Source organism: Heteronotia binoei, chromosome 1 (genome assembly GCF_032191835.1).
Source record: "Heteronotia binoei isolate CCM8104 ecotype False Entrance Well chromosome 1, APGP_CSIRO_Hbin_v1, whole genome shotgun sequence".
NCBI lineage: Eukaryota > Metazoa > Chordata > Lepidosauria > Squamata > Gekkonidae > Heteronotia > Heteronotia binoei.
In genome coordinates, this window is record NC_083223.1 from 269219998 (window position 1) to 269246779 (window position 26782).

General features: G+C 50.2%; 1 protein-coding gene and 1 non-coding gene across 3 annotated transcripts in view; one reads left to right on the forward strand and one right to left on the reverse strand.

The window, feature by feature from the left end:
- The window catches only part of INTS3 (integrator complex subunit 3), a 222075-nt gene that overhangs the window by 128680 nt on the left and 66613 nt on the right, over nucleotides 1–26782 (reverse strand). The window contains exons 4-7 of one of the 2 annotated variants that reach the window (XM_060255779.1): nucleotides 24746–24859; nucleotides 20899–20983; nucleotides 13613–13679; nucleotides 12928–12932 (exon numbers count right to left, since the gene is read on the reverse strand). In XM_060255779.1, the coding sequence (XP_060111762.1) occupies nucleotides 12928–12932; nucleotides 13613–13679; nucleotides 20899–20983; nucleotides 24746–24859 (271 nt within the window). Of the gene's footprint in view, nucleotides 1–12927; nucleotides 12933–13596; nucleotides 13680–20898; nucleotides 20984–24745; nucleotides 24860–26782 lie in introns of those variants that run through there. The other variant, XM_060255771.1, reaches the window with a different exon arrangement.
- TRNAA-AGC (transfer RNA alanine (anticodon AGC)) lies at nucleotides 5175–5241 on the forward strand. Its single transcript has one exon. It is a non-coding gene; the product is annotated as a tRNA-Ala (tRNA).

A 26782-nucleotide genomic window follows, 5' to 3' on the forward strand; every position in this document is an offset into this window, starting at 1 on the left:
CAGCTGGGTTAGAACAGATAAGAAGAAGTACTTAACCCAAAGGGTGATTAACAGGTGAAATTCACTGCCACCGGAGGTGGTGGCAGCTACAAGCATAGACAGCTTCAAGAGGGGATTGGATAAGCATATGGCGCAGAGGTCCATACACTAATAGCCACAGCATATTGTTGAAACTCTCTGTCTGGGGCAGTGATGCTCTGTATTCTTGGGGGGGGGCACAGTGGGAGGGCTTCTAGCCCCACTGGTGGACCTCCTGATGGCGCTTGGGGATTTTTTGGCCACTGTGTGACACAGAGTGTTGGACTGGATGGGCCACTGGCCTGATCCAACATGGCTTCTCTTATGTTCTTATGGCCACTGTGTGACACAGAGTGTTGGACTGGATGGGCCAGTGGCCTGATCCAACATGGCTTCTCTTATGTTCTTATGGCCACTGTGTGACACAGAGTGTTGGACTGGATGGGCCACTGGCCTGATCCAACATGGCTTCCCTTATGTTCTTATGGCCACTGTGTGACACAGAGTGATGGACTGGATGGGCCACTGGCCTGATCCAACATAGCTTCTCTTATGTTCTTATGGCCACTGTGTGACACAGAATGTGTCATGGGTGCTGGGGACCCTGCAGAGGAAGACGAGTCTGCCAAGGAAACTTTACCCCTGCCACCTGCACCAGTACCCCTGCCTCCTGCTGAAGAAGATCCCAGCCCCCCTGCCTCGCCCTCTCGGGTGGCTCGTGTGCGTGACCGCCTCCGTCAGGACCTCAGGGATCGGAGGAGGGCGGCACGCTCACAAGCAAGACGCTCCCTGAGTCCTGAGTTTTGAGAGGATTCTGGCCCTCCTAAGAGCAAGGATGCTTGAGTTGTAACAAGATCCTGGCTGCCTCCCAGAGCCAGCAATTTGCCCAAATGGGCAACAGCCAGCAGAGGGCTATATAGCTGTGGGCTTTGGGAGGGGGCTTTGTGGAAGCAACTAGTCATCTCCCTGACGTTCTAGCATCCACTCCGGCTTGACTTTAGTTCCTGACTCCCTGACTTTGGCTTTTGACTTCTGGACTCCCTGACCTCGGCTTCTGGACCTCGGACCTGCGATACTTGCACAGCGATTTGGATTTGGCACCTCGGACACTCCTGCTTGCTGGCTACAGACCTCGGCCTGCCTCTGGACTTTGCCTGACCCGGCCCCAGCCGTGACAGAATGTTGGACTGGATGGACCACCGGCCTGATCCAACATGGCTTCTCTTATGTTCTTAAACCCTGCAGTGGAACTCCCCTCTCCGGCTTCTGATGGTTCATTTGTATTTTTAAAGAGAAAGAAAGCACAGCTGTTGCTTAAGTAGTCCCATTTCCTCCCCGCTCCGCTTTCCTCCTGGCTCTCCCCACACAGACCCTGCCAAAATAAATGAAACAACCTAAATCTTGGGCCGCTCATAGAATTCTGTGAAGACAACAACCTGTTCATTGCAAACACGTTTTAGGCAGCGGGCCGGATGACTGTGTATGTGGACATCACTGGATGGCCAATATAGAAATCAAACAGATTCCGTAATCAGAAGCGGAAGACGGAGACGCTCTGCTCGTAACAAAAGCTGGATTAGATTTAGAAGAAGGTAGAGTGAAAATTGGCAGAAAGAAGATTAACGAAATCTGAGATACGTGGATGGTGCATAACTGACACGAAACAGCGAAGGCTTGAAACGACTTCTAAAGAAGGTGCCAAAAGAGGATTACAGCTGAACATCAAGAAGACAAAAGGAATGTCTACTAAGAAATTGCGCAGCTTTAAGGCTGGCTATGACGAAACTGAAATTGGTTCAAGATTTTCCGTTCCTTGGCTCCGTCATCAACTTTGATGGACCGAGGGGGGTCTGATCCAGTATAAGGCAGCTGAGTTTCCCAGATCTCCTGCCTAGCGGTGGAAGGAAATCATCCTCGGTATTAATACCAGGGGTCATTTAGTAGAAAAAGAGATGCCAGAGCTCATTAACACAACTCATTTGCCTATGCCACACACCCCTGATATCACCGGAAGGGGTACTCAATTCTATCTGGCAGGCCTCAAATGCAGCAGGAGCTCACAGGAGCACAGCTCCTGAACCTTTCTGAGGGTTCCCCCTCCCCCTCGTCCTCCCTACCTACCTACCTTGTCCTTTGAATAGTAGGTGCAGCTGCATAACCATACCTGGATGAGCTCCACCACCTATTTTTCTACAAAGCGACCCCTGCTGCTCAGCATCTCCCTTAAAATGCTTCTTGAATTATAATTGTCATAATAAAAGAACATAACATAAGAACATAAGAGAAGCCATGTTGGATCAGGCCAATGGCCCATCCAGTCCGACACTCTGGGTCACACAGTGGCCAAAAAAACCCCAAGTGCCATCAGGAAGTCCACCAGTGGGGCTAGAAGCCCTTCCACTGTGCCCCCCCCTCAAGCACCAAGAATACAGAGCATCACTGCCCCAGGCAAAGAGTTCCAACAATACGCTGTGGCTACTAGCCACTGATGGACCTCTGCTCCATGTGCTTATCCAGTCCCCTCTTGGAGCTGTCTGTGCTTGTAGCCACCGCCACCTCCTGTGGCAGTAAATTGCATATGTTAATCACCCTTTGGGTGAAGAAGGACTTCCTTTTATCAGTTCTAATGTCAGTAACTCAAAAGTAACTTACAGACACACACCTGAACAGCACCTGAACAGCTTACTCAAGATTGCTACAGCACAGACATTGTCTCCAGGTTTTGATGCGATAATTTAGAGCAAGAGGTGTCAGCATATTTTATTTTAAGTTTTTTTTTTAATATTTAATTATATTTCTCTGTGTCCTTTATAAAGTTTATATTTCTAGGTTAACAAAAGAACATATGAGAAGTCATGTCTGCTTTATGTGTTTTAGTTATTTTCCCTTTTTTTTGTGGGGGGAAAATTAGAACACTTGACAAATCTCAAGAGTTCAGCAAAATTCTCACAGTGGGGTTAAACAATGGAACCCAGAAGCAAGTATTGGGGGGGGGGGAGGGGGTTTAAGAAAGAAAGAACACAATAAAACTTAGAGGTTCCTAGAGCTCCACTCCTGTGAGCCTTTGACCAAAATGAGGCCCAGTAAAGACATATATCTGTATAACCTATAAAAGGGTCAAGAAGCAACTGTCAGAACAGGATATGGAACAACTGATTGGTTTAGAATAGGAAAGGGAGTTCAACAAGGATATATATTGTCACCCTGCTTATTTAATTTATATGCAGAGTACATCATGCGGAATGCTGGCCTGGAAGAAGCAGAAGCAGGAATAAAGATTGCCGGGAAAAACATCAACAACCTCAGATATGCAGATGACACCACTCTAATGGCAGAAAGTGAGGAGGACCTAAAGAACCTCTTGTTGAGGGTGAAAGAGGAGAGCACAAAAGTAGGCTTGAAAAGTAGGCAAAAAAACTAAGATCATGGCATCCGGCCCCATCACACCATGGCAAATAGAAGGGGAAGACATGGAAGTAGTGACAGACTTCACATTTCTGGGATCCAAGATCACTGCAGATGGTGACTGCAGCCATGAAATTAAAAGACGTTTGCTCCTTGGGAGGACCGCTATGGTGAACCTGGGCAGTATAATAAAAAGCAGAAACATCACCCTGCCCACAAAAGTCCATATAGTCAAAGCGATGGTATTCCCAGTAGTAATGTATTCCCAAGTGTAGTTATACTAGATGTCTGCTGTCCCTAATGTTTTAAATGGTTTAAATGTCTTTTAAATGTATTAATTATTTTAACTGTTTTTATGCTTAAATTCTATTTATGTGAAACTTTGTGTTGTGAGCCGCCCTGAGCCACTTGTTGGGAAGGGCGGGATATAAAGCATTAAATAAATAAATGAATGAATGAATGAATGTATGGCTGTGACAGCTGGACCATAAGGACGGTCGAGCACAGAAGAATACATGCTGTTGAGATGTGGTGCTGGAGAAGAATCTTGAGAGTCCCTTGGACTGCAAGAAGATCCAATCAGTCAGTCCTGAGGGAAATCAACCCAGACTTTTCCCTGGAAGGTCAGATGCTGAAGCTGAAGCTCAAATACTTTGGCCACCCAATGAGAAGGGAGCCCTCCCTGGAGAAGACCCCGATGCTGGGAAAGATGGAAGGCAAAAGAAGAAGGGGACAGCAAAAGATGAAATGGCTGGACAGTGTTACTGATGTAACAAAAATGAATTTGAGCAGACTTTGGAGGATGGTGGAAGACAGGAGGGCCTGGCGTGACTTTGTCCATGGGGTCGCAAAGAGTTGGACTCGACTGTGTGATTGAACAACAAAAAAGGATATACCGTATTTTTCGGACTATTAGACGCACCGGACGATAAGACGCATCTAGTTTTTAGAGGAGGAAAACAGGGAAAAAATTTTTGAAGCTGTGCACCCAGATCTGGGCACCTTCCCCCTCTCAATCCTGCCTCCGATCCCAGCCCTTGCTATCAGCACAAGCTGAAGCCACACGGACAGGGACAGAGGAAGCCGCCCCCCCCCCCCCCCCCCGCAAACGCAGCGCTTTGCGGGGGGGGTGATTCCTCTCTGCCTGGCTACAGCTTGTGCTGTTTAAAAACCTCCAAAGGAAGGAGAGTCCGCCACCTCCCGAGGAAGCCTGTTCCACTGAGGAAACACTAATTCATTCATAGGTTGCCACAACCTGAAAGCGACGGCACTTGACAAACACACAGACAAATCTTGGAGACAGAATAAACTGAGAAAACACGTGCTCATCAAATAATCACCAAAAGAACCTTCTAGGACATAAGAACATAAGAGAAGCCATGCTGGATATGGCCAATGGCCCATCCAGTCCAATACTCTGTGTCACACAGTGGTCAAAAAACCCAAGTGCCATCAGGAGGTCCACCAGTGGGGTTAGAAGTCCTCCCACTGTGCCCCCCCCAAGCACCAAGAATACAGAGCATCACTGCCCCAGACAGAGAGTTCCAAAAACATGCTGTGGCTAATAGGCACTGATGGACCTCTGCTCCAGATGTTGATCCAATTCCCTCTTGAAGCTGTCTATGCTTACAGCCACTGCCACCTCCTGCGGCAGCGAATTCCATGTGTTAATCACCCTTTGGGTGAAGAAGGACTTCCTTTTATCTGTTCTATCCCAACTGGGCATAGAATTTGGCCTTCTGGGGAGGGACGGTGGCTCAGTGGTACAGCATCTGCTTAGCAAGCAGAAGGTCCCAGGTTCAATCCCCGGCATCTCCAACTAAAAAGGGTCCAGGCAAATGGGTGTGAAAAACCTCAGCTTGAGACCCTGGAGAGCCGCTGCCAGTCTGAGTAGACAAGACTGACTTTGATGGACTGAGGGTCTGATTCAGTAGAAGGCAGCTTCGTATGTTCATCTGTAGCGCGTGTTGTGTGTGTATGTGCGTGTTTTATGGGACCAAAAAGTCAAGGAAAGATAAGCGGAAAGTGTGCCACCGAAATTATTTTATGTTGTGCCATAAAGTCGCTCCCAACTTACAGGGCCTCTGTCAATTTAAATGATCTTTGAAGACAGTTACAGCCTTGCTCTCAGATCTTGCAAACTAGAAATCTGCTCTGATTTCGTTCCAAGCCTGCCCTCGCTCTCAAGCCTCTGCCTCCGAGACCGAACCGCAGAAGGAAAACAAGGCTTCCCCATTGTGAGCTAACAAGGGAGGACTGTCCCAGCGGGCAGCGAGCGAGTGATTTGTGGGCTCAAGGTGCTTCCTGTGGAGTAAATGGGTTCGCTCCCAGGAGACACACTAGATGGCGCTGTGGGGCAAGGTGGCGAAGTCGGATTATTCTCCAGGAAGATGAGAAAAGGGCCAGGGAGCTTGAAGCCAGGCCCGGAGTCGAATGCTTTAACAGCCTGATAGCTCCCAGCGATAACGGGCAATTTTAAAAGAGAAATGGCTGCTGCGATAAAACTACACTTTGGAAGAAGGACGGCCTGCCTGTAGAGGTCAGGAAGGCTTGCACTCTTTTGGCTTTCTGCAGACTGTGCCAAACTGACTCAGGTGTGTTGATCTGAAGCGACAGAACAAAGCTTGAGTCCGGTAGCACCTTTGAGATCAACAAAGTGGACATAAACGTCTGTGCGCATGCAGGGGTTTTTTTTGTATCAGGAACTCCTCTGCATATTAAGCCACACTCCTTTTATGCAGCCAATCCTCCAAGAGTTTACAGGGCTCTTTGTACAGGGCCTACTGTAAGCTCCAGGAGGATTGGCTACATCAGGGGGCGTGGCCTAATATGCAAAGGAGCTCCTGCTAGAATTCCATCCCTGGGCCACACACCCCTGATGTAGCCAATCCTTCAAGAGCTTACAGGCCTCTTAGTACAGGGCCTAATGTAAGCTCCAAGAGTATTGGCTACATTGAGGGGGCGTGGCCTAATATGCAAAGGAGCTCCTGCTAGAATTCCATCCCTGGGCCACACACCCCTGATGTAGCCAATCCTTCAAGAGCTTACAGGGCTCTTAGTACAGGACCTAATGTAAGCTCCAAGAGTATTGGCTACATTGAGGGGGTGTGGCCTAATATGCAAAGGAGTTCCTGCTAGAATTCCATCCCTGGACCACACACCCCTGATGTAGCCAATCCTCCAAGAGCTTACAGGGCTCTTCTTACAGGGCCTACTGGAAGCTCCAGGAGGATTGGCTACATCAGGGGGCGTGGCCTAATATGCAAAGGAGCTCCTGCTAGAATTCCATCCCTGGGCCACACACCCCTGATGTAGCCAATCCTTCAAGAGCTTACAGGGCTCTTAGTACAGGGCCTAATGTAAGCTCCAAGAGTATTGGCTACATTGAGGGGGTGTGGCCTAATATGCAAAGGAGTTCCTGCTAGAATTCCATCCCTGGACCACACACCCCTGATGTAGCCAATCCTCCAAGAGCTTACAGGGCTCTTCTTACAGGGCCTACTGGAAGCTCCAGGAGGATTGGCTACATCAGGGGGCGTGGCCTAATATGCAAAGGAGCTCCTGCTAGAATTCCATCCCTGGGCCACGCCCCCTGATGTAGCCAATCCTTCAAGAGCTTACAGGGTTCTTCATACAGGGCCTACTGTAAGCTCCAGGAGGATTGGCTACATCAGGGGTGTGTGGCCTAATATGCAAAGGAGCTCCTGCTACAAAAAGAACCCTGTGTACATGCATGAATCTGAAGAAGTGTGCATGCACATGAAAGCTTATGCTCAGAATTTAACTTAGCTGGTTTTAAGGGTGCCACTGGACTCAAACTTTGTTCTATGGGGAACGGAACGATTCACGAGAGCTTTTCTAGGCAGGTGGCAGAGTTGCACTGTACCGAATGATTCACAAAGTTAGACAAATTTTTGTAGCAGGAACTCCTTTGCATACTAGGCCACACACCCCTGATGCAGCCAATCCTCCTGGAGCTTACAGTAGGCCCTAGAAGAAGAGCCCTGGAAGCTCTTGGAGGATTGACTTCTGGTGGCCTATGTGGAGAAACACCATCTTAGAGTGTTGGTGCTTCAGTGGCAGGGATCAGTAAATCCCTCAGCAGGCTTTGTAGCCTTCCTCTCACTTCACCCCCCTCCCTTCCAGAACCAAACCAACAACGCTAGGGGGAAAATCTCCTAGAGGGGCAGGAAGTGCTTTTGTTCGTGCCATGTGTTAGGCAGGAAGAGAGCCTCAGTGGGGAGCTGGCGCTCTGGAAGAGAGGTTGCTTGCCGGTGAGCTCCTGCCTGTGGGGGAGGCCTGCTCAGGAAAATGAGGCCTCCAGGCAGGCAGACTAAGTAAGTAATTCACAAGACAGGGCAAGTGTAGATCAGGGCCAGCCGGATGCGTTTATAATCAACTTTTCTTTGTTATGCTGTTTGCTGTGTTGGGCTGTGCTGTGCTAATTTTGTAAATGCAACTGTTTTTGTTTTGTTTTTCTTTCCCTATCCCTTTCTCTTTTTAAATAAATATATATTTTACTGTTTAAATGCTGGCAGTCAAACTCTGTACCACATAGATCCCCAGACCGCTTTAGACCACGCTGTGTTGAGAAGGGGGCCCCAGGTGAAGGGGGGGGAAGGCATGCAGTTGGAGAAGGTGCCAATCCTCCAGGGGTGCCCCAAAGAAGCGCTGAGGTCTCTGTGAAACCCAAGTGCAGGGTGGCAGAGGACCTGGAGGCCTGGCCTCACAGCTGGAGAGGGGGATTGGGAGTCCTGTTCCTCTCAATCGGAACCCCGGGACTGAGCAGGTGGTGGCAGCGCGCCCAAGGGGCAGGAGGAGAAATAGCTCCCTCCAGGAGTTGGCGACTCAATAGGGAGCTGATGGGACCGGGTCTGAAGGCAGAATCGGGCCGGTTCCGCCACAGCCTATACTACTGTGTTTAGCTTGCTGAAACTAGGACCTTCCTTATGTAATTTTTGCATCATTTAATGTGTCATGTTAAGACTCGTGCTCCGCTTCAGTTCTGTTTTTAGAATTTCTGGTGGGTTCTGCAATGCTAATCCTACTGCACTGTGGATAGCATAGCCCCTTGAGACAAGCGCATGGACTCGCTCTGCATGATCCGCTTTGAATCCAAGTGAGGAAGGTGGACTGAAAATGATGTGAATCGATGAAGAAGAATTGCAGATTTACACCCCGCGCTTCTCTCTGAATTAGAGACTCAGAGCGGCTTACAATCTCCTGCATCTTCTCCCCCCACAACAGACACCCTGTGAGGTGGGAGGGATCTCACAGCAGCTGCCCTTTCAAGGACAGAGACTCAGAGTGGCTCACAATCTCCTATATCTTCTCCCCCCACAACAGACACCCTGTGAGGTGGGTGGGGCTGAGAGGGTTCTCACAGCAGCTGCCCTTTCAAAGACAACCTCTGCCAGAGCTATGGCTGACCCAAGGCAATTCCATCAGGTGCCAGTGGAGGAGCGGGGAATCCAATCTGGTTCTCCCAGATAAGAGTCTGCAAACTTAGAGCTATGGCTGACCCAAGGCAATTCCATCAGGTGTCAGGGGACGAGCGGGGAATCAAACCCGGTTCTCCCAGATAAGAGAGCTATGGTTGACCCAAGGCAATTCCATCAGGTGCCAGTGGAGGAGCGGGGAATCAAACCCCGTTCTCCCAGATAAGAGAGCTTTGGCTGACCCAAGCCCATTTCAGCAGCTGCAAGTGGAGGAGTGGGGAATCCATCCTGGTTCTCCCAGATAAGAGTCTGCACACTTAGAGCTATGGCTGACCCAAGGCAATTCCATCAGGTGCCAGTGGAGGAGCGGGGAATCAAACCCGGTTCTCCCAGATAAGAGAGCTATGGTTGACCCAAGGCAATTCCATCAGGTGCCAGTGGAGGAGTGGGGAATCAAACCCCGTTCTCCCAGATAAAAGAGCTTTGGCTGACCCAAGGCCATTCCAGCAGCTGCAAGTGGAGGAGTGGGGAATCCATCCTGGTTCTCCCAGATAAGAGTCTGCACACTTAGAGCTATGGCTGACCCAAGGCAATTCCATCAGGTGCCAGTGGAGGAGCGGGGAATCAAACCCTGTTCTCCGAGATAAAAGAGCTTTGGCTGACCCAAGCCCATTCCAGCAGCTGCAAGTGGAGGAGTGGGGAATCCATCCTGGTTCTCCCAGATAAGAGTCTGCACACTTAGAGCTATGGCTGACCCAAGGCAATTCCATCAGGTGCCAGTGGAGGAGCGGGGAATCCAACCCGGTTCTCCCAGATAAGAGAGCTCTGGCTGACCCAAGGCCATTCCAGCAGCTGCAAGTGGAGGAGTGGGAAATCCAACCCGGTTCTCCCAGATAAGAGCCTACACACTTAGAGCTATGGTTGACCCAAGGCAATTCCATCAGGTGCCAGTGGAGGAGCGGGGAATCAAACCCGGTTCTCCCAGATAAGAGAGCTCTGGCTGACCCAAGACCATTCCAGCAGGTGCAAGTGGAGGAGTGGGGAATCCATCCTGGTTCTCCCAGATAAGAGTCTGCACACTTAGAGCTATGGCTGACCCAAGGCAATTCCATCAGGTGCCAGTGGAGGAGCGGGGAATCCAACCCGGTTCTCCCAGATAAGAGAGCTCTGGCTGACCCAAGGCCATTCCAGCAGCTGCAAGTGGAGGAGTGGGAAATCCAACCCGGTTCTCCCAGATAAGAGCCTACACACTTAGAGCTATGGTTGACCCAAGGCAATTCCATCAGGTGCCAGTGGAGGAGCGGGGAATCAAACCCGGTTCTCCCAGATAAGAGAGCTCTGGCTGACCCAAGACCATTCCAGCAGGTGCAAGTGGAGGAGTGGGGAATCCAACCCGGTTCTCCCAGATAAGAGCCTACACACTTAGAGCTATGGTTGACCCAAGGCAATTCCATCAGGTGCCAGTGGAGGAGCGGGGAATCAAACCCGGTTCTCCCAGATAAGAGAGCTCTGGCTGACCCAAGACCATTCCAGCAGGTGCAAGTGGAGGAGTGGGGAATCCAACCCGGTTCTCCCAGATAAGAGCCTACACACTTAGAGCTATGGTTGACCCAAGGCAATTCCATCAGGTGCCAGTGGAGGAGCGGGGAATCAAACCCGGTTCTCCCAGATAAGAGAGCTCTGGCTGACCCAAGACCATTCCAGCAGCTGCAAGTGGAGGAGCGGGGAATCCAACCCGGTTCTCCCAGATAAGAGTCTGCACACTTAGAGCTATGGCTGACCCAAGGCAATTCCATCAGGTGCCAGTGGAGGAGCGGGGAATCAAACCCGGTTCTCCCAGATAAGAGAGCTCTGGCTGACCCAAGACCATTCCAGCAGGTGCAAGTGGAGGAGCGGGGAATCCAACCCGGTTCTCCCAGATAAGAGCCTACACACTTAGAGCTATGGTTGACCCAAGGCAATTCCATCAGGTGCCAGTGGAGGAGCGGGGAATCCAACCCGGTTCTCCCAGATAAGAGAGCTCTGGCTGACCCAAGGCCATTCCAGCAGCTGCAAGTGGAGGAGCGGGAAATCCAACCCGGTTCTCCCAGATAAGAGTCTGCACACTTAGAGCTATGGCTGACCCAAGGCAATTCCATCAGGTGCCAGTGGAGGAGCGGGGAATCCAACCCGGTTCTCCCAGATAAGAGAGCTCTGGCTGACCCAAGGCCATTCCAGCAGCTGCAAGTGGAGGAGCGGGAAATCCAACCCGGTTCTCCCAGATAAGAGTCTGCACACTTAGAGCTATGGCTGACCCAAGACCATTCCAGCAGGTGCAAGTGGAGGAGCGGGGAATCCAACCCGGTTCTCCCAGATAAGAGTCTGCACACTTAGAGCTATGGCTGACCCAAGGCAATTCCATCAGGTGCCAGTGGAGGAGCGGGGAATCAAACCCGGTTCTCCCAGATAAGAGTCCACGCACTTAACCACTACATCAAACTGGCTCTCATAAAAATGAGAGGATGCTTTCACTGTACACAAGAGAACACATGAGAGGGCAGCCTGAGATGATGAGGAGCGATTCAAAGTAGGCTATCAAGAAGCGCCTCTGCAAGGCGAAAGGTTGGCTCCCCACGTGTAGTGACCAGGGGTTTTCCTCTGCAAAGTGAGGAGAGACAGGTAGGGAAAGGGTGGAAGATCTGTCCACCCTGGCTGCTGAGACGGCTACCAGGCTTAAAAGCTTTCCTGATGCCAAAAAAGAACTAGCCTGCCAAGGAAATGTGCTGATTCCTGTCGGCACTTCCACTAGTTCTGGGCTTCAAGATGACTGCATGTGCAATGCCCTAAAGTTGAATTGTATTTTGACCAGCATGGCGCTGAAACACCCGGGTCCAGCAAACCATGCTGGGATTCAGCAAAGGCTGGAGGTATCACAGGATTGAATTTCCCACTGCATACAAAATTCCCTGCAGGTAGAAAACTAGCCCATCACGGAGAAGAGTTGCAGCCCGAAACAACAATGCGGGGCTCGTTTAGGAGGCCACAGTGGGAGGACTCCTGGAGTTCTGACCCTGCTGGTGGACCTCCAAAGGGCACCTGGATTTTAGCCACTGTGTGACACAAAGAGTTGGGCTGGATGGGCCTTTGGCCTGATCCAACAGGGCGTCTCTTATGTTCTTACAGATGGAACACTCTGTCTGGGGCAGTGATGCTCTATATACTTGGTGCCTGGGGGGCAACAGTGGGAGGCCTTGTGGAATTTTGCCCCTGCTGGTGGACCTCCTGATGGCACCTGGGTTTTGGCTACTGAGTGACATAGAGTGCTGGCTTGGATAGGCCACTGGCTTGATCCAACATGGCTTCTCTTATGTTCTTATGGCCCTGCTGGTGGACTTCCTGATGGTATGTGGGTTTTGGCTACTGTGTGACACACAGCGTTGGACTAGATGGGCCTTTGGCCTGATCCAACATGGCTTCTCTTATGTTCTTACAGATGAGAGATACTGTCTGGGGCAATGATTCTCTGTATACGTGGTGCTTGGAAGGCAACAGTTTGTGTGTGGGGGGGGGCTTCTGGAGTTCTGGCCCTGCTAGTGGACTTCTTGATGGCACCTAGGTGACATAAGAGTGTTGGACTGGCCTCATCCAGCCTTCTCTTACGTTCCTAATGGTGGGATATGAATGAAGTATGGGCGAATGGATGTCAACATCGTCAATGAGGTTCAGCGTGGCCAAGTGCAAAGTAATGCACATCGGGGTCAAAAATCCTGACTGTAAATACAAGTTGATGGGGTGTGAACTGGCGGAGACTGACCAAGAGAGAGATCTTGGGGTCATGGTAGAGAACTCACTGAAAATGTCAAGACAGTGTGCGTTTGCAATAAAAAAGGCCAACGCCATGCTGGGAATTATTAGGAAGGGAATTGAAAACAAATCAGCCAATATCATAATGCCCCTGTATAAATCAATGGTGTGGCCTTGTTTGGAGTACTGTATACAATTCTGGTCACCGCACCTCAAAAAAGATATTATAGCATTGGAAAAAGTGCAGAAAATGGCAACTAGAATGATTAGAGGGTTGGAACACTTTCCCTATGGAGAAACGTTAAACCGCTTGGGGCTCTTTAGCTTGGCGAAACTTCGACTGTGGGGTGACATGATAGAGGTTTACAAAATTATGCATGGGATGGAGAAGGTAGAAAAAGAAGAACTTTTCTCCCTTTCTCACAATATGAGAACTCGTGGACATTCAATGAAATTGCTGAGCAGTCGGGTTAGAACGGATAAAAGCAAGTCCTTCTTCACCCAAAGGGTGATTAGCATGTGGAATTCAATGCCACAGGAGGTGGTGGCGGCTACAAGCATAGACAGCTTCAAGAGGGGACTGGATAAGCATATGGAGCAGAGGTCCATTAGTGGCTATTAGCCACAGCATGTTGTTGGAACTCTCTGTCTGGGGCAGTGATGCTCTGTATCCTTGTGCTGGGGGGTGGGCACAGTGGGAGGGCTTCTAGCCCCACTGGTGGACCTCCTGATGGCACCTGTTTTTTTTTTGGCCACTATGTGACACATAGAGTGTTGGACTGGATGGGCCTTTGACCTGATCCAACATGGCTTCTCTTACGTTCTTATGTTAAGTACATAAATAAATGCATGAACGGGGCCTGATACAACCAGTCTAGAGTCCCTTTTCTATACACAGGCGTGTGCAACTGAGCGTCATGAGTGGGCAGTAATAAAGCCGGGCCCTACAAACCCACCAGCGTGCCTACCTCTGCTCCATGAAGATGTCCAGGATGCTCTCCGTCAGCCAGATGTTCTTTGCCGTCACATCCCCACCTGCAAGCAGAGCGACAAGCCAATCGTGAGAGGGGAAGGAGCTCTTACTCAGATGGATGGCTGCAATTTCCTCCCGTCTCAGGCTCTGCCGAGCCGCTCCGTCCCCGACAACCGTCTCCAATGAGGCTGCAAACATCACAACCCGGCCCGGTTCCCTTTCCCCATCGTGGTGGTGACAACTGCCAGCGTAGCCAGCTTCAAGAGGGGACTGGATAAACACCTGGAGCAGAGGTTCATCAGAGGCTGTCAGCCACAGTGTATTGTTGGAACTCTCTTTCTAGGGCAGGGGTAGCCAAACTGTGGCTCGGGAGCCACGTGTGGCTCTTTCACACATATTGTGTGGCTCTTGGAAGCCCCCACTGCCCCGTTGGCCAGCTTGGAGAAGGCATTTAAAGTCTCTTTAAACCACTTTGCCAAGCCAGCCAGAGGCTTAGAGAATGCATTTAAAGTTAAAGTTGTTTTCTTTCTACTCTCCCTCCTTCCTCCCCCACCCCCATCTGTTTGCCTCTCTTCCTCCCTTGTGGCTCTCGAACATCTGATGTTCATGTCTTGTGGCTCTCAAACATCTGACATTTATTCTATGTGGCTCTTAGGTTAAGCAAGTTCGTTCACTTGTTCTAGGGCAAGTGATGTTCTTTATTCTTGATGCTTCAGAGGTGGGCAACAGTGTGAGGGCTTCTGGTGTCCTGGCTCCACTGATGGACCTCCTGATGGCACCTGGGTTTTTTGGCCATTGTGTGACACAGAGTGTTGGACTGGATGGGCCACTGGCCTGATCCAACATGGCCTCTCTTGTGTTCTTATGCTCTTGGTGCTTGGGGAGCAACAGTGCAAGAGCTTCTGGAGTTCTGGTTCCACTGATGGACCTCCTGATGGCACTTGGGTTTTTTTGGCCACTGTGTGACACAGAGTGTTGTACTGGATGGACCACTGGCCTGATCCAACATGGCTTCTCTTGTGTTCTTATGCTCTTGGTGCTTGGGGAGCAACAGTGCAAGAGCTTCTGGAGTTCTGGTTCCACTGATGGACCTCCTGATGGCACTTGGATTTTTGGCCACTGTGTGACACAGAGTGTTGGACTGGAGGGGCCATTGGCCTGATCCAACATGGCTTCTCTTATGTTCTTATCGCTTCCACCACTGCGGAGTACCTCCCACTCCTGGCCCCATCCTTCTCTGCTGACTAGAACCAAAGCCAGCGCTTTCTGGAGAGCATCAAAAGCACTGCCTTTAAACTTGCAACAGGGTTTGTTCTGTGGAAGCAAGGACCTGGGGAGGAAACGCTGCACCCTGGGATCTGTTATTTGCAGGGCTTTTTTTGTAGCAGGAACTCCTTTGCATATTAGGCTACGCTCCCCTGATGTAGCCAGTCCTCCAAGAGCTTACAGTAAGTACATAAGAGAAGCCATGTTGGATCAGGCCAATGGCCCATCCAGTCCAACACTCTGTGTCACACAATGGCCCAAAACACCCAGGTTCCTTCAGGAGGTCCTCCAGTGGGGCCAGGACACTAGAAGCCCTTCCACTGTTGCCCCCTCCCAAGCACCAAGAATATAGAACATCACTGCCCCAGACAGAGTTGCATCAATACACTGTGGCTAATAGCCACTGATGGACCTCTGCTCCATATAAGAACATAAGAGAAGCCATGTTGCATCAGACCAATGGCCCATCCAGTCCAACACTCTGTGTCACACAGTGGCCAAAAAAACCCAGGTGCTATAAGGAGGTCCAAAAAGGTTTGGGGCACCTGATTACTGCCTTAATCACTTCTTAACACAGACATTCAAAGCACTTCCAGGTGTGTGTGTGTGTGGGGAGAGGGAGAGGTATCCGTTCTGGTTGCAAGGCTAGTGCTCACGAAGGATAAAAATGGTAGAAGAGGGAGCAGAAGAGGCAGAATGCTTGCCTATTTCACTTCATATCACCTCTCAGCCGCCTCCTCTCCAGGCTAAACACACCCAGCTCCTTCAGCTTTCCTTCAAAGGACTCGGTCTCCAGACCCCTCGCCATCTTCGTTGCTCTCCTCTGGACCTGTTCCAGCTTGTCTATATCCTTCTTAAGATGTGGTGCCCAAAAAACTGAACACAATACTCTGGTCTTACCAGAGTACTTCCAGGTGTGTGTGGGGGGAGTTGCCTCTGTTCTGGTTGCGTGGCTAGAGGGTAAAAAACGGCAGAGGAGGAAACAGAAGAGGCAGAGTGCCTTCCCATTTCACTCCCGTGTCCGGCCTCCAAGGCCAATTGAGCCTGTTTGTAGGAAACAGTGACCCGTGCCCCCATGCCATTTCACGAAATGGAAACGCTGCTGCGTTCGGAGTGAGGGGCAAACGGAGGGGGGAGCCAACGTTAACGATTAAAGGGGAAAGCGGCCTTCTGCTTCTCTGCAGAGCGGCACCCAAGGTCAGGCCGTCATGACAGATAAACGCTCAGTGAGAATAGAGGCCGTCGAGCTGCTGAACGAGCGCAGGAAACTCCTCTGCCCGCAAGCGCCGGTGGGAAAAGCCTTCGGATCAGGCCTCGGATTCAGAAGACGCTCAGGGGAGCGCAGCTCCTGGACCTTTCTGAGGTCTCCCCCTTTTCCTCCCCACCTCCCTTGTCCATTGACTAGGAGGCGCAGCTGCATGACAATCCCTGGATTAGGAGAGCAGGCAGCCAGCCAGCCAGCCACCGGGGGCCTTGCCACGCCCCCAGCCAGTGGAGGCCCCTAGGCAGTCGAAATCTCAGGGGCTCCCTCGCAAAGTATCTCAGGCCCCCACTGCAGCTTGCAGGCATCGTCTCCAAAGCCCCTTTGACAAAGCTGCACGGGAGAGGCAGAGAGAGGCGAACTTGGCGATGACGCCAGCAGCAGCCGCATCAGGCAAGTTGGGTGAAGGACGCCTCAGTCGCTGGCTGTGTGTGCAGGCTGGGAAGGCTGCGGGCAGGAGGGAAACAGGCAGGGAAAGCTGGTCTGGAGCCTCTAAAGGCATGGGGGCCCGTAGGCTGGTGCCTACTTGGCCTGTTTGTTAATCCAGCCCTGCCCCCGGCAGCCTTCATTAACCCCTGGAGAAGCTCCCACCACCCTTTCTCCACTTCTTATGCGATTTTGGGCAGCGGGTGGCTTGCTGGCCTTTCGGCTGTTGGGGAGGGGGGTGGGTGGCCAAGGAGAGCCCCAGGCGAGCGAGGCCTGCTTGGGTTGGCTGGGTCTCTAGCCAGCCCGAGCAGGCCTCGCTCACCCGGGGCTCTTCTTTCTTGCATCGGGTTGCTTTTGGCTGGAGGGCAACTTATGCTAATGAGTTATGCTAATGAGCTCTGCCGCCTCTTTTCCTACAAAACGATCCCCGCTTTTTTGATTATTCAAAACAGTCCGCACTTGGATGCGCACGATGCAACATAGTTGTAACGCTTGAAGTTTCAAAGAAGAAGACGGCGGCCTTGTGAAAGAGGTCCTTGTTGGGGGGGGGGGGAGAGCCCGAGGTGTCTTGGCCAAAAACAAACAAACAAACAAAAAAACCACCTCTCCCAGATGCAAACTCCAAAAAGGGGGCAAAAAGAGAAAAAGATAGTATGTTTGGCCTCTAAGAAGAAGAAGAATTGCAGGTTTATACCCCGCCCTTCTCTCTGAATCAGACTCAGAGCGGCTCACAATCTCCTTTCCCTTCCTCCCCCACAACAGACACCCTGTGAGGCGGGTGGGGCTGAGAGGGCTCTCACAGCAGCTGCCCTTTCAAGGACAACCTCTGCCAGAGCTATGGCTGACCCGAGGCCATTCCAGCGGCTGCAGGTGGAGGAGTGGGGAATCAAACCCGGTTCTCCCAGATAAGAGTCCACGCACATAACCACTGCACCGATCTGGTTCTCTAACCCCCATAATTCCTGGCCTACCCCCTCTGAGAATACATAGCTGGAAGTCTCTGCGTTCTCCTGCTCTGTGTTGCAGACAACAACCAAGATGAAAATGTCAGATTTCTATTATGATTGGATAACAAATTCACCCTCTGCCGGCATCATCACTGACACAGTGCAAAATGTTCCCAGATAACTCCCGCTGCACTCGCGATCTCTGATTTGCTGGGGAAGGGAGCCAGAGCGGGAGAAGACAGGGCGGCCACTTGCAATTTGCTAAATCTTTTTTTAAAAAGTAAAGAAAAATGGCCAGGGCGCAGGGGAGGAGGAGATTGTATTTATACCCCACTCTTCACTACCCAAAGGAATCTCAGAGCAGCTTATAATCTCCTTTCCGACGAAACGTATGGAAGGAAAACTTTCTCCAGTAGAACACGGCACTTGATCCCGAAAGATTCTACAAACCCTAATCTCCTTTCCCTTCCCCTCCCAGTGAAGTAGGTGGGGCTGAGAGAGCTCTGACAGAAACTGCTCTTTCCAGAACAGCTCTGACAGAGTTATGACTGACCAGAACTCATTGCTGAGTTGTTCAACGGTGGAATCAGCTACGCTCTCGACTGAGCCTGCATGGAGCAGGGGGTTGGGTTAGACGGCCTGCGTGGCCCCTTCCAACGCTATGATTCTATTAAACTTCTGGTCTGTCATTTGTCATACACAAACACAAGCCTACTACCGAGAGTTCTGTCCTTATTCCAAGACTGTCTATGCAGTACACAATCGGTCTAGGGCAGGGGTGTCAAACATGTGTCCCGGGGGCCAAATCAGGCCCCCAGAGGGCTCCTATCAGGCCCCCGAGCAACTGGCTCTTGTCTGCTTCCTTCTCCCTCTCCGTTGCTTCCTTCCGCATCTCAGCTTGCTTTACAAGTTACATACCGGATTCTAATGCATGGGATGGAGAAAGTAGAGAAAGAAGTACTTTTCTCCCTTTCTCACAATACGAGAACTCGTGGGCATTCGATGAAATTGCTGAGCAGACAGGTTAAAACGGATAAAAGGAAGTCCTTCTTCACCCAAAGGGTGATGAACATGTGGAATTCACTGCCACAGGAGGTGGTGGCGGCCACAAGCATGGCCACCTTCAAGAGGGGGTTAGATAAAAATATGGAGCAGAGGTCCATCAGTGGCTATTAGCCACAGTGTGTGTGTGTGTGTGTATATATATATATATATATATTTGGCCGCTGTGTGACACAGAATGTTGGACTGGATGGGCCACTGGCCTAATCCAACATGGCTTCTCTTATGTTCTTATGGCCACTGTGTGACACAGAATGTTGGACTGGATGGGCCATTGGCCTGATCTAACATGGCTTCTCTTATGTTCTTATGTTACTAAGTGCTGGTTATTACCTTTAAAGCCCTATATGGCCGAGGATCTGCCTACCTGAGGGACCGTCTTTCCCCATATGAACCCCAAAGAGCACTGAGGTCAGCAGGGAAGAACCTGCTGAGTATCCCCGGGCCGAAGGAAACAAAACTACAGAATACTCGCACGCGGGCCTTCTCCGTTGTAGCTCCACACCTGTGGAACCAGCTCCCGGAAGAAGTGCAAGCAGTTCCGCAGGGCCTGCAAGACCATCCTCTTCGGGATGGCCTTCACTGATTAAAAGACAGAGAGACTGCTTAAGGGATTTTACCATCTGTTGAAATAGCACCAGGATGTTAATTTCGGCGGGGAGGGCGGGATATAAATAAAATGATTGATTGATTGATTGACAAGGCTTGCTCAATCACTCAGGTGCTACAGAGCAAAACCTCTGTTTTCTCCATTGGTTGAGGCTCCTCCCCCTCCTGGGGAGGGAGGGAAAGAGCCAGAGCTTCCTTTGCCCAGTTCCCCGGATCCCACGGGAGAGATACAAAGAAAGCACCTTTACGATCAACAAGCGCTAATGTTTTAAGGTTAAAACTTTAGTCGTGTTTGTCTGTGTCCTTTAAAAAGTTTATATCTCTGCTACCTAATCTTAAATAGGTACACACATGGCCTGACCAGGTCTCATTTATGTCAGATCCAGCCCTCATAACAAATGAGTTCGACACCCCTGGTCTAGGGTTCAAGAGGACAGCAAGACAACACAAAAAAAACCAGCCATGGAAGGCGAGTCCCTCCATCTATGTCCCGATCACTCGTAACTTAAAACATAAACAGATCTGCCTCAGGACAAATGAACCCTCTTTTAAGGGGAGCAATAAGCTGTTAAGCAATTTTAATAACGTTGTGTTGATACATCAAAACAATTTTATAAAATTGGACAATGTTCTCTCTCGGGCGTCATGCAAATAGCTTCCTAATGGGCACCCAGTGTACTTCAAAATTTAAAGAATTATCCAGTTATTTTCCAGAATCTATGTTTTTCCTGCAAAACGGGGCTCTGACGTAATGGCTCTCCCGCTGAAATCATTCCTGAAACCCACCAAGGATATTTTAAATTGTAATTGGACGGCATAATCACATCTATATAGAAGAAAGGTTGAACGTTTTTATCGTTCTTCTTAATGCGGCTGTTTTTCTCGGCTGTCTTGCAAATTGCGCAACAGATGGAAACTTTTCTTCCCCCGCCTTCTCTGAAAGAGCAACCGGCCCACTGAATTTTTGATCCTCGCATGCCTTCCCAATGCTCACTTTAAAGCGACTTTGCTCAGATAACACCCCCCACACACACTCCATTGGCTAAGGCTCCTCCCCCTCATGATTCCTGTCACTGTTTGCCCATCCAGTCCTCATATCCCCCAGCCATTATGTATGTCACTTTAATGCTCACTTTAAAGCGACTTTGCTCAGATAACACCCCCCACACTCCATTGGCTGAGGCTCCTCCCCCTCATGATTCCTGTCACTGTTTGCCCATCCAGTCCTCATATCCCCCAGCCATTATGTATGTCACTTTAATGCTCACTTTAAAGCGACTTTGCTCAGATAACACCCCCCCCCCCACTCTATTGGCTGAGGTTCCTCCCCCTGCACCGCCCCAGTTCGGATCAGGGCCTGAGACAGAATGGGTCTGAGACAGAGAATTCAGCTGGGGAGGAGTCGAGACTCCTGGGGATGGACGGTGGCTCAGTGGTAGAGCATCTGTTTGGTAAGCAGGATGTCCCAGGTTCAATCCCCGGCATCTCCAACTAAAAAGGGTCCAGACAAGTGGACATAAAAAAACCTCAGCTTGAGACCCTGGAGAGCCGCTGCCAGTCTGAGTAGACAATACTGACTTGGATGGACTGAGGGTCTGATTCAGTATAAAGCAGCTTCATATGTTCATATGTATGAGACTGACGTCCTGTGAAACAAGGAGGCCTCACGGGGCCACGTCCCTAATGACCAGGTCCCCCGGACGCGCTCACCTGCGATCTGCTTCATGAAGGTCATGCAGATGCCGTCGCTGCCGAGCACGCCACTCCTCACCATCTCCCGCACCAGCCAGACGATCTGGAGATGGGGAGAGAACACACAAGGGGAAGATGGGGGGCGGGGGGAGGTGGGATTCAGAGACGGTCCAAACGGCTAACACCAGCCTCTGCGCTATCACCTCCCGCTAAGCGTGGTGGGTGCGTGGTGCCTGCCAGCACCCTTCTTCCTTTTTAAAACAATCATTTTTGACTTTTTATGGAAATACAGAATAAAGAAAAAGGGGTACGCGGGGGAAAGAAAGGGCACTTTTTACAAATATCAAGGACAACGGTTAATAAGGGAATACACCGTGGGAGTCAAGCACGCCTTTAAGACCAACAAAGTTTTATTCAGATCGTAAGCTTTCGTGTGCAATGAAAGTGTGTTACGTTCGGAATAAAACTTCGTTGGTCTTAAAGGGGAACTTGACTCCTACTTTGTTCTACTGCTTCAGACCAACACAGCTGCCCGCTTGGATCTATCTAAAGGGAATACACAGTATAATAAATCACAATAATACTAGGCACGTAGTATTCTACTATTTTCACATAGTACGGTATATTTTCATTATCCTTATCTAAAAAGCTGTAAAGAAAGACACACACACAAATTCGTATTAATTCTGAGTATAGTTTTGGGATTAAATCCTTACAGGTTGTGATAATTGGGGGGGGGGGGAGGTTATATTCCAAATACTAAGTGACGCCTAAATAATAACTATTTAAATATATAACTATATGAAAAAATGAATTAATTATAATAAGCATAAACACCTCTCCAGCTATCCTCAAATTCATTTTAAAAGGTAAAGGTAGTCCCCTGTGCAAGCTCCAGTCATTTCCAACTCGGGTGACATTGCTTTCACAACGTTTTCGCGGCAAACTTTTTACGGGGTGGTTTGCCATTGCCTTCCCCAGTCCTCTACACTTTACCCCCAGCAAGCTGGGTACTCATTTTACCGACCTCAGAAGGATGGAAGGCTGAGTCAACCTGGATCCGGCTACCTGAACCAGCTTCCATTGGGATCGAACTCAGGTCATGAGCAGAGGGCTCTGACTGCAGTACTGCAGCTTTACCACTCTGCGGCATGGGGCTCTTCACAAATTCATTTAGCAGTCTCTATATAATTTGTCTTTTTTGCCATTCCAGCATGTTCTTGCATTTTATCTTTCCAGTTCTCAAGATCTGCACAAACCTCAGCTTTCCATTTAGTTTCAAGCTCTAAAATCTTGCTGCAGTTAAGATTTGTACCCTGCCCTTCACTCAGAGTCCCAGAGCAGGTTACTATCGCCTTCCCTTCCTCTCTCCACAACAGACACCTTGTGAGGTAGGTGAGATGAGAGAGACCGAAGAGAGAGCTGTGACTGAGTCAAGGTCCACCCAGCTGGTTGCAAGTTGAGGAGTGGGGAATCAAACCCAGTTCTTCTAGATTAGAGTCTGCACTCTTAACCACTAAACCAAACTGGCTCAGCACATGTCTAAACATTCAGCACCTTAAGGTCCACCAAGTGTTTCTAAAAAGTGAGTGGGGCCAGGCAGGATCCTTGCTCAGCAATGTTGCTGGTTGACCACTGGGGATCTGATTAAAATAACACAGCTTCAAGAGAGCAGCTGCCACCACAGTGCTGGTTTTATTCCCCCTCAATTCAGTTTCCCAATGTATTTTTTTTTTAAATTACACCTTCGCTGCACTTGGCTCTGTCCTTTTGGCTCTGCCCCTGCAGTGGCTGGCTCCGCCTTCTGCAGCAGCCATCTTGTGGCCACGTCAACCACCCTGTGTCGGAATTCCAAAGGAGCCCACATTGCTCTTGGCAAACTGGCTCTGAGCTGGCACTGACTTTGATCCATTCTGGACCATTTTGGCATACAATAAGGCACCCAACGCAATACGTATGCCCTTGACCAGGACATAAGGCTGCATTAGCCACCAGCGAGCCTGCAGCAGACGTGGACTATTGCACCCTTCTTAAATCTTCGTTCGCGAAGCCAAGCCGAGAGAGAGAGAGATAAGAGGCCTCAATTACATTTCTTAGCCTTTGTCACTTTATTAAACTACTTTCTTTTTGGTTCAGCATTGATTTATCGTGTCTTGTAATATCAGCCTGTATGCGTATATATTCGTTTGACCTGTGAAGAAGACCATTTTAGGTTGAAAATTTTAGGTCAAGTGGTTTCCCATCGTTGTATGATTTTTTACTAAGTACGGAGGCTAATTTGGAAAGCCAGCTTGGTGTAGTGGTTAAGTGCGCGGACTCTTAACGGGGAGAACCGGGTTTGATTCCCCACTCCTCCACTTGCACCTGCTAGCATGGCCTTGGGTCAGCCACAGCTCTGGCAGAGGTTGTCCTTGAAAGGGCAGCTGCTGTGAGAGTCCTCTCCAGCCCCACCCACCTCACAGGGTGTCTGTTGTGGGGGAGGAAGGTAAAGGAGATGGTGAGCCGCTCTGAGACTCTTCGGAGTGGAGGGCGGGATATAAATCCAATATCTTCATCTACCTCACAGGGTGTCTGTTGTGGGGAAGGAAGGTAAAGGAGATGGTGAGCCACTCTGAGACTCTTCGGAGTGGAGGGCGGGATATAAATCCAATATCTTCATCTACCTCACAGGGTGTCTGTTGTGGGGGAGGAAGGTAAAGGAGATGGTGAGCCGCTCTGAGACTCTTCGGAGTGGAGGGCGGGATATAAATCCAATACCTTCATCTACCTCACAGGGTGTCTGTTGTGGGGAAGGAAGGTAAAGGAGATGGTGAGCCACTCTGAGACTCTTCGGAGTGGAGGGCGGGATATAAATCCAATATCTTCATCTACCTCACAGGGTGTCTGTTGTGGGGGAGGAAGGGAAAGGAGATTGTGACTGCTCCGAGACTCTGATTCAGAGTATACGGCAGGATATAAATCCAATATCATCTTCTTACGATGGGCCCCTAAATGTTTTTTGACTTCCTGTAACAAATACATGTATTTTTGGTTATGATTTTATTTTTAGAATTCTGCTTTTAATTGTTGGCCCTCATTGCAGATTAACCTTTAGGTTCTGAATTCCAAAGATGCCCACAGGCTCTAAAACACTGATTTAGGACAGACTTAATCTAGGACTTAATAGCATACAAAAGCTTACGTTCGGAATAAAACAGAGTTGGTCTTAAAGGTGCACTTGTCTTCTACTGCTTCGTTCTATTGCTTCAGACCAACACGGCTGCCTACTGAGATCTAACTCCGAGTGCGTGTGAGTGTTGGCAGGGGAGGCACCTGGGAATCACGCGCATCCCGGGAGTGAGGCGGAGAGAGGGGGCACACGCACCCGACACACTGGGGGACAGGATGTCCTGCTGCCGAAAAGAGGGACCCTACAGAGGGAAGGGGGGCATATGAATAGAGTGGCCTGGCCCCCCACTCTGCACCCCTGCAGACAGAGAGACAGAGAGAAAGGGGGACAGAGAGAGGGAGATTGAGAGAGTGACCCAGAGAAGGAGGCAGAGAGAGAGATACAGAGAGAGGGGGGACAGAGAGAGGGAGAGAGTGACACAGAGAAGGAGACAGAGAGAGGGAGGGGCAGAGAGAGGGAGAGAGAGAGTGACACAGAGAAGGAGGCAGAGGGAGAGATACAGAGAGAGAGAGGGGAACAGAGAGAGCGAGAGAGTGACACAGAAGCAGACAGAGAGAAAGGGGGACAGAGAGAGGGAGAGAGTGACACAGAGAAGGAGGCAGAGAGATAAATAAATAGTCACATGTTCTGCCCAGCACCCGTACTGAGCTGCTACCTTTGGCAATTTCATTTGTCTCCACCCAGATGTCTTCTCACCTGAATCCGAGGCGTGTCCTGCAGCTTCTGGTACTTATCCATCACTACCTGGTTCATCTTGCCCAGCAAGCTGCCCATGCCGTCTCGGCTCACGAGGGTCAGGTCCCGGTAACACTGAGGAGGAGGAGAGCACGTGGGGGGGAAAGCGTGATGGAGCTGGCCACATGAAAGGCAACGGCAGCACAGCATGAAAACAGAAACTCATCGTTCGGGCCACAGAATCCTATGCGCGCAGCGACTCCGCTCGCCGATCTGATCCTGATACGGGCTGCGCGAAGGACATCAGAGAACACATACTGGATCAGACCAGTGGCCCATCCAGTCCAACACTCTGTGTCACACAGTGGCCAAAAAACCCAGATGTCATCAGGAGGTCCATCAGTGGGGCCAGGACACTAGAAGCCCTGCCACTGTCCCCACCCCCGAAGAATACAGAGCATCACTGCCCCAGACAGGGAGTTCCATTAATATCCTGTGGCTAATAGCCACTGATGGACCTCTGCTCCATATGTTTATCCAGTCCTCTCTTGAAGCTGTCTGTGCTGGCAGCCGCCACCACCTCCTGTGGCAGTGAATTCCACATGTTAATCACCCTTTGAGTGAATAAGTATTTTCTTTTATCCGTTCTAACCCAACTGCTCAGCAATTTCATGGCGTGCCCACACATTCTTGTATTGTGAGAAAGGGAGAAAAGTCCTTCTTTCTCTACCTTCTCTACCCCAGGCATAATCTTGTTACCGTCTATCATGTTACCCCTCAGTCGACATTTCTCCAAGCTAAAGAGCCCCAAGCGCTTTAACCTTTCCTCATAGCAAACCAACAGGAACTGGAGTTAGATTCTGAACATGAACATAAGAATGTAAGAAGAGCCTTGCTGGATCACATCCCCTCTTAGCTGTGTCTCATCTACACTGAAAAAGCCCCAAACTCTTCAGCCTTTCCTCATAGGAAAGGAGCTCCAGCCCCCTAATTGAGACAACCAGCAGTCTGACCTCAGCATGGGGCGGCTTCGTTCATTCTTTTATGCGTTTGCCAATGCAGAACGCCCTCCCGGAGGCCATAAGGGCCCTGCAGGATCTCTCCCAATTCCGCAGGGCCTGTAAAATTGAGCTATTTCGACAGGCCTTTAACGCTTAAATGGGAGAGGACGGCCACCCTGCACTGCTGAGCGATATCGCTCATGAGGAATTATGATCACGATAGGAGCCCTGTCAGAAGAAAGCAAGCTATGAGCCCGCCGCCTACAATGAAGTTTTGAGCAGCACCGTGAAATGTATTTTAATTGTTATTTTATTGTTTTAAAATGTAATCTTAAATTGTTTTGAATTGACCGTTAGCCGCGGAGAGGGCGGGAAAGAAAACTGAAGTAATAAATAAATAACTACTACTCTCAAAGCACAACTCCACATCCCTTGGGGAGTTCTTTGCAGCCAGCTTGGCACTTTGCCTCCTCTGTGCTAACGGGGAGGGAGGACTTCTGGCGCTGCTATTCCGGCAGAGTGGGAACAGATGCCTGATGGCTACGGGCCCAGGTTCACATCCCGCCTGATGGAGGTCTGGTGGTTATCACAGGGGCCAATGGCGAGGTCTCCCCTGCCTGGCAGGGTGGCCTCTGGCGCTGCTGGCACTTTGTCAGAGGGTGCCTCCGCAGTGCCAGGCTCTTCCGGGTCCCTCTAGCCCACCTTGGCTCCTCAGGCCCCTAAGCAACTGGCTGTCATCTGCTTCCTTCCCCTCTCTCTTGTTTCCTTCTGCATCACAGCTTGCTTTGCCAGGCTTGCTCAATCGCACAGGAGCCACAGAGCAAAACCTCAATTTTCCCCATTGGTTGAGGCTCCTCCCTTGAGAAGGAAGTGGGAAGAGGGAGAGTTTGCTTTGCCAGGCTTGCTCAATCGCACAGGAGCCACAGAGCAAAACCTCGATTTTCCCCATTGGCTGAGGCTCCTCCCTTGAGAAGGAAGCGGGAAGAGGGAGAGCTTGCTTTGCCAGGCTTGCTCAATTGCACAGGAACCACAGAGCAAAACCTCGATTTTCCCCATT